General features: G+C 38.3%; 1 protein-coding gene across 2 annotated transcripts; it reads right to left on the bottom strand.

The window, feature by feature from the left end:
- Positions 1-249: 249 nt before the first annotated feature.
- On the bottom strand, positions 250-16,548 carry LOC309694198 (uncharacterized protein). 2 transcript variants are annotated; one of them, XM_082514061.1, is made up of 9 exons: positions 16,450-16,548; positions 13,683-13,982; positions 13,358-13,603; positions 13,108-13,275; positions 12,858-12,947; positions 11,043-11,141; positions 10,083-10,181; positions 2,051-2,143; positions 250-647 (listed from the first exon to the last, which is right to left on the bottom strand). In XM_082514061.1, the coding sequence occupies exons 1-9, from the start codon at positions 16,478-16,480 to the stop codon at positions 586-588; spliced, it is 1,188 nt and encodes a 395-aa protein (XP_082370187.1). In that variant the 5' UTR covers positions 16,481-16,548; the 3' UTR covers positions 250-585. The 2 variants fall into 2 exon arrangements, with proteins under 2 accessions (XP_082370187.1, XP_082370188.1); XM_082514062.1 differs by lacking the exon at positions 12,858-12,947.
- Between the last annotated feature and the right edge of the window lie 155 nt (positions 16,549-16,703).

A 16,703-nucleotide genomic window follows, 5' to 3' on the forward strand; every position in this document is an offset into this window, starting at 1 on the left:
ACTGTACACAGACACATACGAGCTTCTCAAGCTTTTGTGTGAAGTTTCCAGCCGCTGAGTGATGTTAGTGCTGCTCTCAGTCTGAGGTTGTGGTTTTATTGATATTTGTTGTTTTCTATCTGCTCTGTGGAGACGTGCATGGGTTAGCCACAGCAACTCATGTTTTCCATCAGAGAGCTTCATGAAACCCACAGAACCACACGAGAAGAACAACAAGTCCGACCAAAGTTTATTGATCCTGCACAAAAAAAAAGATTTCTGCTGTGGAGACGACAGCAGGGTCCCACAAGTTACTGATTATTTTAAATACATTATGTTTATTTATCAGTTATAGATATAATACATAGCATATACATACAGTAGAATGTTTCTGTTTTGGCCTTGCAGACATAGAGAGGCAGTGTGACAAAAATACATTTACTTGAGCTTCTTTACAAAAACGTCTCATCACCACATTCAGTTTTTCTTTGTCTGTCTGCAGTTCTGTGAGTGCATTTAATGAAGAGATCAAACAAAATACATAAACATCTGTTTTATAATAAAAGCCCTCTGGGCTGAGGGCCTGTGTGGACCAGCAGCTGGTTGTCAGGTTGGACTAGCAGATTTCTTCAGTGAGGAGTAGACAACATCTGGATTTGATGGAAGCTCTGAAAACACAAGAACACACAGTTCAAACAATATGAGACCAGTCACAGTTAAAATAACTCACTAATTTATTTTTTTTTAAAAATCCACATCAGTGGTGCCTCAATTTTCACAATAGTCTTGGAGCCAAACTGTGAAATAGACCAACCAGGAAGTGCGACTCAGAGCCTCCCTGTTTCAAAAAAAACACACTGATGAGCGCCACGAAAATTTAAGTTGGAGGATCCAAATTGGAAACATATTCACATGTTTAGATAATCTTTTTATTAGGTGTTCTATCCAAACTCAAAGAAAGAAAAAATCTGAAAATATTTCCAGCAGGCGGCTCAAAAACCTGAATTCTGATAACAGCAAAAAGGCTGCAACTGACCGAAGAGTGCAAAACAACCAGGCAGTGGTTTCCTTCCTGACTGCCTGAACTTTTAGACTTTCACCTCCCTTAAATTCAAACTCTTCACTAAGTTCAAACCACATCCTGTGCTCACACTGAACGTTAACATGGGACTCATAAATCATTAAATATGAGCATAAATCCAAACTTCAACATTATCCTTTGGCAAAGTAATTTGCCCAAGACCCACAGCAAAAGATTCAATCACTTTAATAAACTGTATCATTTGTAGTATTATACACTGAATCCTGGGGCCAAATTCTTTCAGCTGTTTGCCCGGGTGTTACGATAAAGTTCAGCACCCAGACATATAGATGATGTAATGAAGCAACAGCATACACATGGTGTGTGTATGCTTTTCTGCCTGTTATGTGGTTTGAAATCCCACATGATATTGTGATATCGTGAGTCTAGCAAACTAACACACTTGCTAGATTGTATGACGTCAACTATACAAGAATAAATGAAACCAGTTTTAAGTTGTTGAATGCAGATCCTATGATTTTATACATTCACCACAGAAACAAAATTATTTTGTTCAAATTACATGTTCGACTCTTGTAAATGGAAAAACCACCCAATATCACAGAGGGGAAATATTTCCTTAAAATTTTAAGTCGCTGTAGCTGATAAGAGGACAAGTGAAAGTAGGTCCAGGGGAAGCTTGTCTAGCATGATAATTCTCTTCCAAAGACTAGAGGCTTATCCAAAACGTGCCAACAATCAGTAAAGCAGCTGGCATCTTAGCTCCGCATCTTAGCTCCACCATTGTTAAAAAGAGATGGACACGCCTGTGAAATGAACATGCTACTGTCTCTATGGGAGGCAAACTTGCTTCCAACAACAATCAATTGTTGATAGCATAAGATGGCATTAATGTAAAGGATGGATGCAAATACATAAGAGGCTTAATGATCTAATGCTGTCTGAGCTAAAAGCAGAGAGATCATTGATATTTTTTTAATTGACTAGACCTTCAATATTCTGACAGACACACAGCACACAAAACAATACCTCTGCTCCGGTTGGTTGGCTGGTGGTGGTGATGATGTAATATTTTGAGGTCACTGTATGTGATGTCATCACCTCCAGATTTTACTCCATCAGCTGAAATGAACACACACACACACACACACACACACACACACACACACACACACACACACACACATATATATATATATATATATATATATATATATATATATATATATATATATATATACATATATATATATATATATATGACTGGATAATAAATTTCACTGGAAACTTAAGAATGCTGGCCTTCCTTGTTTTTCTTGTCTAAAGATGTAGACGAGCTGCAAGCTGTGTGTATAAATATGCATGTATACACAGACGAATAGAGAAAACAAGGAGAAAACAAAACTTTTGCTTTGTTTCTTTTATGTGTAAACACAAAAGTGGCTCATTCCTAAGTGCATTTCTTGTATTTCAGTGATTTACAGGTTGGGGTTATGTGGCTTAACAAATAAACAAAAAGAGAAATGTCCCTCTGAAAATGGAAACTAGAAGGATTGGGATGAAAATGAGTGAAAAATAAGCCAATGTCCAGAACAAAACTTCAGGAAGCCTGAAGAACTATTACTCAAGACCACTATAATGTATTACAAGAAAATAATTTCTTATTTTGCATCTCCTTGGATACAAAATGTTAATAAAGAGGGGTGGCTCAAGACTTTGCTCAATACGAGAAGTATATTAGAAACATCATTTTAAAATTTTGGTGTTTTGGTTCTTTAGGCGCTACAATTTCTTTAAGGTTGTGATTTAGGTTTTATTTTGTTGCATGTTATATTAAAAACACTTGTTAAAATTATAACATATACAATTAGCCCATTTCAAGCTCCTCCAGTTCCCATTTAAAAACATAATTCTTTCAGCCCCAAGAAAACCATCTCTGTATCTGTAGGAGTTCGGAAAGAATGTGACTGGACTTCATCACGTTTCTTGACATCACACCTTTCAACTAAGAATCTTCTTCAGTTCTAACACCAAATGCCTCATCACAGGTAATGTCTCACAATGGTTTTACTCTAAACTTCTGCTGATAATGACTTACAGCCTGATGAGAGATAAGTATTTCTCAGTAAACGCTCAAGGTGCTGGACAGAAATGGGCACAAATGAGATATAGAGCACCATATGACCAGATAAAAATAAATAATGTCCAGGCTGAAAGTTGACCCAAGACTCATTCTTAAACATGTGAGAAACATCCAGGGCTTTAACACTGATTGTAGGCGACCAGACTTCAGAAGTTGGCTGTGTTCTCCTCATGGTTCCACATAAGGGTCAATAATCTATTAATGCTATTACCTCTACTTTTTAGTCACTATGTTAGTTGTTGCATGCACTATCAACAAATTAAAAGGTTTTTGAGGCTTTTTGAGGAACAATGTCTGAAAAGACATGAATGCAAGTTGTGAAACTTAAAGTGCTGTCAGTATACAGGATGTGTGTTAAAAGAAGAGTTATTATTTCCCAGTCAGCATCATGAGCAGATTTCTTAGAAACTGTCAGCAGGTTTCAGAACCCCTGTGGTCATCTTTCCTGTTTCAGAAAAACACCCACCCGTTATTTCTAGTCATTCATGATGAACATGAAAAAAACATGCATTTTACCACAAAGTACTGTGTAGATCAACACTCTGTCAGACTATATATACATGATTATCAGCACTGTGAATTGAAATCACTCTTTATCTACACACAAATTCCGTGTGCAGATAAAGACAGGAGGAAGTAGCTTGTATGGTTTCAAATACAGAGCTTAAAACATTAAAAACTTATTAATGTTGTTAAAGGACAGTTTGACAGAAAATACACACTGTCCATATTTTACTGAACTCATTTTCATGAGTTTTGCTGCAATCTTGTCTGCTATTAAGACTTTTCTGGGGTAAAAAAAACCCTGTAATGTGCTAGATCCTGTCAATGCCCTAGAGTATAAAGAGCTGTATGTCCGAACCATGAATCTGGTTTGGGGCAGCACTGACTGTCAGGCTCAAATCACAGGTCAAAAAGCGCTTCAGAAAGAAGAGGTTATAGATATGTTATTGTGAGTCACCTTAGAGCCATTGAATATATTTAATCCTGACTTTTTAACACAATAACATATAGGATAAATCATGGGCGTAGATGTGGCATGGACGGAAGAGACACGTCCCCACCAATATCCAGCGATTATTGAATTGTCCCCACCAATAATTTGATCTCTTCGAGTAAAGAAAATAAATCCGATAGAAGGAAAAAAAAAGATATGTCAACGCCTCATTCACCCAAAAAGCAAGAACCTGGATATAAGAAAGTATTTTTCAAAGAAACCTGTAAGTCACTTAAAGTCAAGTTCAACTCATAAAATGTGTCCCTCATAGTATCGTTACAGGCTATGCTAGGCTTTGGCCCACATCAGTCTAACCACGAATAACGTGTTGCCATGTCCACTGGGAGAGACTGGGTAGTATAGATGTAAAACAAATATACCAGCAGTTTATCTCAGTTAACGAGAGGAGAACTATAAATTGTCATTTTAAATGGTTTAAAAGCATGTAAAATAGCATATGTAGGCAAGCAGTGGCGGTCCTAGCCTGTTTGGCGCCCTGGGCGAACACTCCCTCTGGCGCCCCCCCCCCCCCCACACACACACACACACAGAAAACATATTAAGGATTGTACATTAACATAAAGCTGTTGTACACACATATGAAGAGAGAGAGAGTATGCATAGTATGCAAACAGCCATCATAATTCGTCATACAATGAGAACAGGACAAATCAACAATTGACAATGACTAATTAATATTAAAATCTGTAACATAATGTATTGTTTGGAGTTTAGTCTGTTACTGTTACTATTTTTTACCATTTCTTCTTGGAGCAACTGTAACCCACATAATTTCCTTAGGGATTAATAAAGTATTCTGATTCTGATTGGTTCAGGATGACCTGCCATTATCCAATCACACATCTGCTTACCTGTATCTTTTGCTCATTTCTCCTCCTCTTCTTTTCTCTTTTTTCTAAACTGAGCACCTGATGGCTTTGAGCTTGTCTTGTCCATCTTCCATTGGTTTTAATTTTGCACTCCAGTATGAACACCCATCTCAACCCAAGGATCACCACAACATAACCTAACACACCTACACCTTAGTTCACAGATTCACTTTGTCTAGGGTGCATTTCTGAGATTTCACACAACCCAGAATTCAAATCATGAATACATAATGGGCTTGGATTTACAACAATATAAATGAAATGTGCTCTATTTGGAAGCATCATGTCCCCCTCCCCTTTTCAACGGGTTGTGTGAGACTTTAAATCATCAAACTGTAAATTATAAATTTTAAATTGTTATTGATCCCTTTACTACGGTGGCACCTAGAGACAAAGCACGTACAAACTCCAAAACACTTGCAAACTCCAAAACACTTGCAAACTAAAAAACACATGCAAACTCCAAAACACGTACAAACTCCAAAACACTTGCAAAATCCTAAACACTTGCAAACTAAAAAACACTTGCAAACTCCAGAACACGTACAAACTCCAAAACACTTGCAAAATCTAAAACACTTGCAAACTCCAAAACACTTGCAAACTAAAAAACACTTGCAAACTCCAAAACACGTACAAACTCCAAAACACTTGCAAACTCCAAAACACGTACAAACTCCAAAACACTTGCAAACTCCAAAACACGTACAAACTCCAAAACACTTGCAAAATCCAAAACACTTGCAAACTAAAAAAAACATACAAACTCCAAAACACGTACAAACCCCAAAACACTTGCAAAATCCAAAACACTTGCAAACTCAAAAACACTTGCAAACTCCAAAACACATGCAAATTCCAAAACACAACGGAAGTGCTCCAGGACGCTAGGGGCAGTGTTGAGCTTTTGTTACCTAGTAACTACACAAGCCAGGAAGTACCAATGACCGGATTTGGGGTTTGCAGCCTTAAAGGCCGCATTTTAAGACCGATTACGTCACAGCGACAAGAGAAGGCTGTCCCAATTCAAAGGCTGCTCTACATGCGGCCCTCAAATGCGTCCTTAATTTCCCTGAATTTTAAAGATGGGTCGGTGTAGCCTTCATGGCCCAACATATCCCAGACTTCATGGTGCGGTGGTGGTGTGGATAATTTTGCCGAAAAAAAACGGTGGAAGCGGAGCAGAGGAAGAGTAAACTTTCAGAAGTAAGTACTGAATATTATGTCACTTATTTATGCGTAAATATTTTTTTAATGAAGAACATTAAACATTGTTGGCCACATGTCGGGAAAGTTATGTGACATTAGCGATGTCTGTACTTTCAGAATTAACTTGATTTTAAAGCCTTTACTTTAAAAAATATATATATAGTCGACCTTAATCTTACAGAGATTGTGATGATTTTGTGGATAATTAAAGTCAGTCATATATCCACAAACACAACAAGCTGAAAGTCAGTGATGCTGCTCGGTTTGCAGTCCTGAATATCATGGCACAAGCAGGATTAACTGCACTGTTAATGTTAGCTATGTTATATTGCTGCCTCTGTTCGGTGGTGTCGAGCCAAACGGACTTTAACGTGTGTTTGAACGAGCTGACGGTTCACTCGTTAAGCTGAAAGAAAGATGCTTTAATCACAGGAGTCACACATGTGTCCACTGCACCATCTGGGAACTCTTCTTGTTTCGTAATAACACAAACACTAAATCCTCCTTCTTGTGTGCTGTTTTGTAGCAGTGTGTACACCTGAGACTTTCACCTGTCTGTCTGTCCTGCACTCGCTCTCTGTTTCTTTCTCTCTGATTGTGGAATAAAAGTATGAACATGTGTTTATAAGTTACACTTGTGTTTGAATCCTGCAGCTTATCACACATTTGATTTCCATGTGTGACAACTGCAAGTGTCCAGAGTGAGGACAGACTGAGGGACCCACTGCTGCACATCATCTGTGAGGCTTTGCAGACCTGATGATCCACCAGGACAAACTCAGCAGTGTGTGAGGAAGAGGAGGAGGAAGAGGAAGAGCCAGCAGCAGCTGACAGATGGAGAGGATAGACAGACTGTTCCCTGTTTGTGAAGGACTGCTAGGAAAGTTTAAAATAACTAATTGTCTGTCCTGAATCAGTCTTATTAGGTAATGTTCAAATAATTTTATCATTCCAGTGTTTTCAGTGTGGGAGAAAGTACTCAGGGCCTTCACGTTACAAACTATGAAAGGCAGCAACAAGTGTAATATTCAGAAACCTAAAGTATGTATCAGCAGCAGAATGGAGCTAAAAATAAATGTTTGTTCCAGTTCTATGAAGCTTTGAGTATTTTGGATTAGTAGCACTGCTGTGTTTGTTGCATCATATTGCTGTAATTGTTTATATGCTTTATATATTCTGAGGTAAGTTGATCTATAGTGTTACATCATATTCTATAAGGATGTTATGTGTTTGGATACTTTCTGCCCAGTTTGACCCATTTAGCAGAAGCCAGCCTGTTTAGGGCTCTGATATCTATTCTGTATGACTTAAAGCAGTTATGACATGGTCTGATTTTCTCACCCAATAAAGGAATATTTCATATATCAGTCTACTCTTCATTTTATCAGAAACAGTTATCACAGCTTGTACATTTTCTTTTTATAAACATATGTAAGCAATGAGCCAAATTTAGTAATGCCAACATACTGAAGGAACAACATTTGTCTCTTATATATGATACACCTATATATGCACTGTCAAAGATACTTGTCTTTGAGTGAAGATTTAAGGTGATAAGACATATAAATAACTACAACTTGAATCTGTGCTGAAGCTCAGTATTTGACACAGAGTTCATGTTCACTGCTGTAATAGCTAATAATGATTAATATAATAACTATAATATTGGCCATATTATATTTACATTACCAAAGTGATATGACTTTAGTCTCATGAACAACATCAGCTAATTCTTATTTACTAACTAATCTTGAAATAACTGTTCAGTACAGAAATGAAGCCCAAAAATCATGTTTTACTGTCCTGTGGTCTCAGCCTCAGATCACACAAAGCTCTTGTAGAAACAAACAAACAAACAAACAAATGAACAAAATATGTTCTCCCTCTGTCAAACCAAGTTGTATGACACGTTTCCAGCGGTTAGTATCATGGTTGCTAGGCAACCTGGGAAGCGCGACGGAGACTAGACCGTCCCATTACGACAAACTTGCTGTTTATTTTGCAAATCGAGCTCAACACTGCCCCTAGCGTCCTGGAGCACTTCCGTTGTGTTTTGGAGTTTGCAAGTGTTTTTTAGTTTGCAAGTGTTTTGGAGTTTGCAAGTGTTTTGGAGTTTGCAAGTGTTTTTTAGTTTGCAAGTGTTTTGGAGTTTGCAAGTGTTTTTTAGTTTGCAAGTGTTTTGGAGTTTGCAAGTGTTTTTTAGTTTGCAAGTGTTTTGGAGTTTGCAAGTGTTTTTTAGTTTGCAAGTGTTTTGGAGTTTGCAAGTGTTTTTTAGTTTGCAAGTGTTTTGGAGTTTGCAAGTGTTTTGGAGTTTGCAAGTGTTTTTTAGTTTGCAAGTGTTTTGGAGTTTGCAAGTGTTTTGGAGTTTGCAAGTGTTTTTTAGTTTGCAAGTGTTTTGGAGTTTGCAAGTGTTTTTTAGTTTGCAAGTGTTTTGGAGTTTGCAAGTGTTTTGGAGTTTGCAAGTGTTTTGGAGTTTGCAAGTGTTTTGGAATTTGCATGTGTTTTGGAATTTGCATGTGTTTTGGAGTTTGCAAGTGTTTTGGAGTTTGCAAGTGTTTTGGAGTTTGCAAGTGTTTTGGAGTTTGCAAGTGTTTTTTAGTTTGCAAGTGTTTTGGAGTTTGCAAGTGTTTTGGAGTTTGCAAGTGTTTTGGAGTTTGTACTTGCTTTGTCTCTAGGGGCCACCGTACTTTACCCCTGGTCCTAAAGTGTATATTTATTTTCTTACTCTTCTTATATTTATTGTTTGTTTACTTGTACTGCTGTAACTGGAGCCTCGTCGTCTCGTCTCTCTATATACTGGACTGTATGTAGCGGAGATGACAATAAAGTTTACTTTGACTTCAGCAGCGAGCAGGCGCACCGAGGGCTCTCGCGCTCACTTTTCGCGTATAGAATTTCGAAAAAACATCGGTGCAAATTATAAGTCTGTATCATAATGTCTGGTGTTTTTGTGTTTGTTGGTTTGTTTTTATTTTGTTTTATTTTGTGAGTTGATTATTAGATGCTGCTCCAGCCGGTCAGAGAATCCCCGCCGCCCCGCCCTCTCCTCTCTGCGCCGCAAGCAGCAGGCGCACCTCACAAACGGAGGCCGTCCTTACTCCCAGCAAATGGGAGATAGAAAACCGATCAGTGCCTGTGACATTCCCAATATGCGCTGGCATGACGTCGGGGCAGCATGAATACGAGCATTGTTTTTTTTTGCCGATGCCCGTGATGCCGCCCCCCACCACGATGCCGCCCCGGGCAACTGCCCGTGTCGCCCGTATCAAAAACCGCTACTGTAGGCAAGTATATTTCTCCCTTTTTTTTTTTATCAAGAAGCAAAGACAAAAAGGAAAAAAAAGAAACAGGGTTTGGTGGTTGAATCATCCGTCCCCACCAATGCCAAAACCAAATCTACGCCCTTGGGATAAATATGATTTAAAGCATCTTTGTGATGAAATTATGTGAATTTAAACATTTGAACTAAGCCGATATTTGTTTAATTAAGTTGCTGGACTTAATTTTACTGTGTTAAAAGCAGGATTACTTATTGTGTTATGGCATGTTCATAACATAACACAACTTATTCATAACACAACTTGTTCATAACACAACTAAAATCACTGACTGCACTTCACAACGTCTGTCCTGTATGGATCTCTTGTTTGAACTCTCACCATCATCACACTCATGGAGAACTCATGCTGCAAAATGTGACAGATAACAGTAACCGCTACAGATTGTCAAATAGCATCTCAATATTTACAACAAATACCATCTTTGTGAAGGACAAAAACACTTGTTCTGAACCATGATGGAGACAAAGAAGAGCAGCTGTACCTCTGGTCTTTGATCTGTTTTTCTTCTCTTTGATGGTGATCTGATCATAACTGACGTCTCCAGTTTGCACTGATGAATAGACTGCAGCTGGTTCACACTCTGAACAATAAAACACACAAGGAAGACATCAGTGCAGTAGTAAGATCATACTGGTACTACATTAAATACAACACAAAAACAATTTTGATTATTTACACTTCTTTTATATATTGTACAAATAGGAAACACACACACGTGTGTAATGCTGCTGCAGAAAGCAGCAAATAAAAATGTTAAATAGTTGACAGAAACCGTTAACATTTATAGGTATATTGCAAATTTATTTGACTCTTTTACTGTCCTGAAAACATGCTAAAATCACGGGATGTGTGTACGTGACACAACATGCAAAATTTCTAACTGTGCTGTGCTTTTATTTTGCAGATATTTCTATGCTATATTTCTATTCTATTTCTATATTCTATTATAGGTTTTGATGCAAACCTATAATCACTGTCATGTGATTAAAGATAGGAGTCAAGACTTCTGCCATAACTTCACATGATGCACAGAAATGATGAACAAAGTATGGGGGTGTTACAAGCCTAAACAGACAATAAACTTCGTGTCTGTGCTTAAGCTGTTGCTGAACCTTTCACATCTATAGATAAGAGCGGAAATCACACTTTTTGCATGTGTGAAGTTAATTAAAGCTGAGGCATGTATGCACGCAGCTTTGTGAATCTGATGAAAGGAATGTGTCTGCATCAGCTTTTACCAGGGAGAGAAAACTGGTGATCTCACTCTTAAATGCAAGTCCCTGTTAATCGATTCATGACTTCACCCCTGTTTAAATAAAGATGCTTTGATCAACAGTAATTAGTAAACAGTGTCACACTGATTCAGACAGAAATCTCAACACCTGCTGGACTATTTTTCTCATTTTTTATCCATGATGAAGACAAAGAAGTACAGCTTTACCTCTTTTCTTTGATTTTCTTTGCTTCTCTTTGATGGTGATTTGCCCATAATTGACGTCTTCAGTTCTCACTGCTGAGTAGACTGCAGCTGGTTCAGTCTCTGCACAATAAAACACACATGGAGAAAATCACTGCAGGCAGAACAGTCATATAGCTACTAATGTTAATATCTAAATTATATAGCAAAATTATTATTTTGTTTCCAGTATTCAAATTTAAATTGGACATAATGAAAAAAATGAATGAAAACATTTCTTCCATCAGCAACTAGCAGTGAAACAGCTGCTTTGTGCAGATCTTGCAGGCACCTTATCCCAGGTACAAGTAAGACAGATGATAGGTATGAATACAAGAACTGGAGAGTTTTTCTTACATAAATATACTATTTTGAAAATGGAAAACAGATCTGATACTCACTCTGACCCAGATCAGAGTGTTTATAGAGGATGGAGAGATGCTGATAATGGTGGGAATGCACCAACTGGTGAAGATGTTAAGATGTCATACCACCTCAAAAATAATTATCTTCATAAAATTAAGATCGCAAATAGTCAGTAACTTTTTTAATATTTATTGTGCCTAAACGGAGTTAAAAATATATATATATATATTTTACTGCCCTGCAGTAAATCCTGAGCCATTGAAGTGTTACATCAGAAACAGGAAAGTGGACAACCACAGAGCTGCTGGCTTATGTTAACAGACTAACCACCGGCTGAAACACATGCAGTAAGCATGTAAAAAACAACCGTGTAATCTGTTGACATTCAACGTTTGAATGCTGTGAACATTTATAGGATGAGTTTTGAATGCATCCCTAAAACACATTTTATCTAAGATAAATACAGTTAATTATTTAAGATGCACATTAATTGAAATTGAATAACATAAAGGATTAACAATAGGCAGTTTGTGTGGCGGATATGTCCAAAAAATGATGCCAACAGACTATCTGAATATACTGAATACCTGCTTTTTCAATTAATAGATGTTTGTTTTTCTTCTTTCTCTAATGGATTGACCAAGATGACAAAACCAAAATAACAGTAAATGGAGGTGGACAGACTTTAACTCTAAAAAAGATGTACTTTTAAGCCTATGAAACTCACAAAATCTATGTCTATACTTCTATACTCTATACGCTTTATTCATAGTGTAACAGAGAAAATAATACATTTTCTAAATGAGGGTTTATAAGATTTTCAAATGATTGCATTATGCTTTTATTTATATTTTGAAAGGCTTAAAAATGCAGTTTTACCTCAAACCTCACCCATGGCACTAATCCTAAGACTTATTAAATATTACAGGAATTGGCTCTGTAAATGTTGCTTGCGAAAACCTCGATTGAAGCTGAACACCAAAAGTGAATTTTGGCGAGAAACTAATTTGTTTAATGGAAGACTCTACAGAGCTTCTTTACAACTGTCTTATCAAAAGTTGCTCAGAATGTTTTCTTTAGGTTGTAATTATATGTCACACCATTGATAATTCAATTGCACTGCCTCCCTATTAGCTTCAGAGACACATATACGATACTGGTTTTGATTTTTAGAGCTCTGCATGGAGACAGTGGCTCATAGACTCTGGAGCTCGCTCCCACAGAGATCTGTGAACTCAGTGGCATTTTTTAAAAGCAGCTAAAACTTCAGCTTTTTAAACTTACTTTTTGGTCCATTTCTGTTTAAGAAACAGGTCATTCTGCTCTAAGACACTGTGATATTTATCTTGAAAATGTCTATATGAATCACATTTCACTTTACCTTCTTTACTTTAACTATTAAATCAAACACATACAAAGGACATAATACAGTACCTCTGCTCCCCCTTATTAGCTTATGTTGACGATTTGAGATTTTGATATCACTATATGTGATATCCTCTGTGATGTCATTTTCTTCAAGTTCTGATGAAGAACCACAATGAACAGCAATATAATTTACTTTGTACATGTCTTACTGGGGACTTTATTTATTGCCAAGAAGAATAACAGATGATGTTTGGAACCAAATGCATGTATATAAAACTTGATAACTGGATAAACGAAAAGCCCAAAATCTCATCACCTTTAAATTTTTTGTGAACAAGTCGTTTCACCAGCAGAACCAGTAACACCAGTAAAGTCACAACACAGACTGATCCAACAGATGACCACACAGAGACAACATGAGGAGAGAGCAATGGAGGAAGAGTGATGGAGGTGGAACCAGGTGGAGGTGTGGTGGTGTGTTCCCCTAAAATAAAGCAAACACAGTCATTAAGTTGTCGTCACATTGTGAATGTTGAAAGCTGCAGAAACACAGGTGAGTGTGTCACCTGTGACAGTGATCCAGCTGGATGGAGACTCTCCATGACCGCTGATGTCACACTTGTAGAGGCCTTCATCAGACCTGGAAACATGCTGGATGGTCATGTGACCTGTAGGCTGCTTCCTGATGAGGGAGCCATCTTTATAGAAAGCAGCTGGGAGGTTGGAGGGAGTGGTCTCTGTTTTACAGAGCAGAGTGACGTCATCTCCCTCCATCACAGGGAGGACAGGACTCTGCAGGATCACTGATCCACCTCAACACAGAGACAAACTACAGCATTTCATCCATTTACACACAGCTTCATCAACACTAACTCCACACACTCAGCTTACCAGTGACTGTCAGGTTAACCATGTTACTGATGGGACCCTCTCTGGACTCACACCAGTAAACTCCAGTCTCCCATTTGTAGATGTGACTGATCTTACAGGAAGATCCAGCTGGTTTTCCCCACCCATCTCCACACTGAGTCCTCTGCCGTCTGCTTGTGTTTCTCCTCAGAGTCCATCCAGCAGAGCTGTCGTCCTCCTCACAGCTCAGAGACACAAAGTCTCCTTCAAAGAACTGAGAGCTGCTGGGACTCACAGTCAGACGAGCTTGATTTGTTGTGCAAAACAGCAGAGTGATCAGAACTAGAAGAAATTACACTTACAGTCAGTTGTCAGAAAAACAAAGTACAGTGGGGCAAAAAAGTATTTAGTCAGCCACCGATTGTGCAAGTTCCCCCACCTAAAATGATGACAGAGGTCAGTAATTTGCACCAGAGGTACACTTCAACTGTGAGAGACAGAATGTGAAAAAAAAATCCATGAATTCACATGGTAGGATTTGTAAAGAATTTATTCGTAAATCAGGGTGGAAAATAAGTATTTGGTCAATAACAAAAATACAACTCAGTACTTTGTAACATAACCTTTGTTGGCAATAACAGAGGTCAAACGTTTACTATAGGTCTTTACCAGGTTTGCACACACAGTAGCTGGTATTTTGGCCCATTCCTCCATGCAGATCTTCTCGAGAGCAGTGATGTTTTGGGGCTGTCGCCGAGCAACACGGACTTTCAACTCCCGCCACAGATTTTCTATGGGGTTGAGGTCTGGAGACTGGCTAGGCCACTCCAGGACTTTCAAATGCTTCTTACGGAGCCACTCCTTTGTTGCCCGGGCGGTGTGTTTTGGATCATTGTCATGTTGGAAGACCCAGCCTCGTTTCATCTTCAAAGTTCTCACTGATGGAAGGAGGTTTTGGCTCAAAATCTCACGATACATGGCCCCATTCATTCTGTCCTTAACACGGATCAGTCGTCCTGTCCCCTTGGCAGAAAAACAGCCCCATAGCATGATGTTTCCACCCCCATGCTTCACAGTAGGTATGGTGTTCTTGGGATGCAACTCAGTATTCGTCTTCCTCCAAACACGACGAGTTGAGTTTATACCAAAAAGTTCTACTTTGGTTTCATCTGACCACATGACATTCTCCCAATCCTCTGCTGTATCATCCATGTCCTCTCTGGCAAACTTCAGACGGGCCTGGACATGCACTGGCTTCAGCAGCGGAACACGTCTGGCACTGCGGGATTTGATTCCCTGCCGTTGTAGTGTGTTACTGATGGTGACCTTTGTTACTTTGGTCCCAGCTCTCTGCAGGTCATTCACCAGGTCCCCCCGTGTGGTTCTGGGATCTTTGCTCACCGTTCTCATGATCATTTTGACCCCACGGGATGAGATCTTGCGTGGAGCCCCAGCTCGAGGGAGATTATCAGTGGTCTTGTATGTCTTCCATTTTCTGATGATTGCTCCCACAGTTGATTTTTTCACACCAAGCTGCTTGCCTATTGTAGATTCACTCTTCCCAGTCTGGTGCAGGTCTACAATACTTTTCCTGGTGTCCTTCGAAAGCTCTTTGGTCTTGGCCATGGCGGAGTTTGGAGTCTGACTGTTTGAGGCTGTGGACGGGTGTCTTTTATACAGATGATGAGTTCAAACAGGTGCCATTCATACAGGTAACGAGTGGGGGACAGAAAAGCTTCTTACAGAAGACGTTACAGGGCTGTGAGAGCCAGAGATTTTCCTTGTTTGAGGTGACCAAATACTTATTTTCCACCCTAATTTACGAATAAATTCTTTACAAATCCTACCATGTGGATTCATGGATTTTTTTTTCACATTCTGTCTCTCACAGTTGAAGTGTACCTCTGGTGCAAATTACTGACCTCTGTCATCATTTTAAGTGGGGGAACTTGCACAATCGGTGGCTGACTAAATACTTTTTTGCCCCACTGTATATCCGCTTTCAAGTCTAACGTTTTACATATAATCAATTCATAAAAAAAAGTCATTTGGTATTCAGATTAACTGTGAAAGTTTAAATCCTTATTGATTGTTGTTAAAGTTAACAATGCCATAATATAAAGAAAAAAGGAGGCGAGAGTAGTGGTTGTAATTGCAACAAAGCTGAGCAATACTTCAGTTAAATCCCCAAATTAAAACATTGAATTGAAATAAGTTTTGATTACAAATTAGGCGTTTTTTACTAAAAAAAAAATCCATTATGGTGGTATGAATGCATTCATACCACCATAATGGATTTTTTTTTAAATGGGGAAAATTAAAAGAAAAAATAAAAAGCATCTTTTTACGCAGGAAATCGTGGCTCTGACTACATATATGTTGGTTGACCTGAGAATAACGCAAAACATTTTTACACTGTTTTCAACTTCCAGGTACTTTTCATGAAAGTGAATCATAAAAATCATAAAAAAAATCAGCTGTCCAAGCTCATACAAAAATTTACAATCTGAACCTTCAAAACAATTTTTTAGGTCTTTTATGCCTTTTATGAATGTGATCACGGAAATTGGTGTAAATAAAACTACACTGCGAAATGCAAATTGTACATCTGAGAATTTTCAGTTTGTGCTTCACTTCTCACCTTAGTTCTGAAACAAAAGAACCAACAGGACCAACCCCAGTAGATAAGCAGAATTAAAACAAAATATAATTATCATCTTCGTTTTTCTATTCTTGTTGTCATCATCTTATTTCTTTTGATCAGAGCAGACAGTACAGTACAAAGGCATTTAAACACATTTTTACTTACAGAGCAGGCATTGCACAAATATGTTCTTCATTTTCCTTTTCAGTAATCAGATTTTTTTTCCTGTGATATCAGCTAAACCCGTCCTCTTCCTGCAAACAGTGGGGACGGGGCATAACACATATATAGATGTTATGCCCCGTCCCCACTGTTTGCTTCCTTCTTCACTCATTTTGTAACAGAGTATGTCCCTCTCTCACTCTCAGACTAAGCAGTGTTATTAGTCTTAACAATGTTTCAAAACAATCTAGCATCTA

Source organism: Aulonocara stuartgranti (genome assembly GCF_965226115.1).
Source record: "Aulonocara stuartgranti genome assembly, chromosome: 3".
Taxonomy (NCBI): Eukaryota; Metazoa; Chordata; class Actinopteri; order Cichliformes; family Cichlidae; genus Aulonocara; species Aulonocara stuartgranti.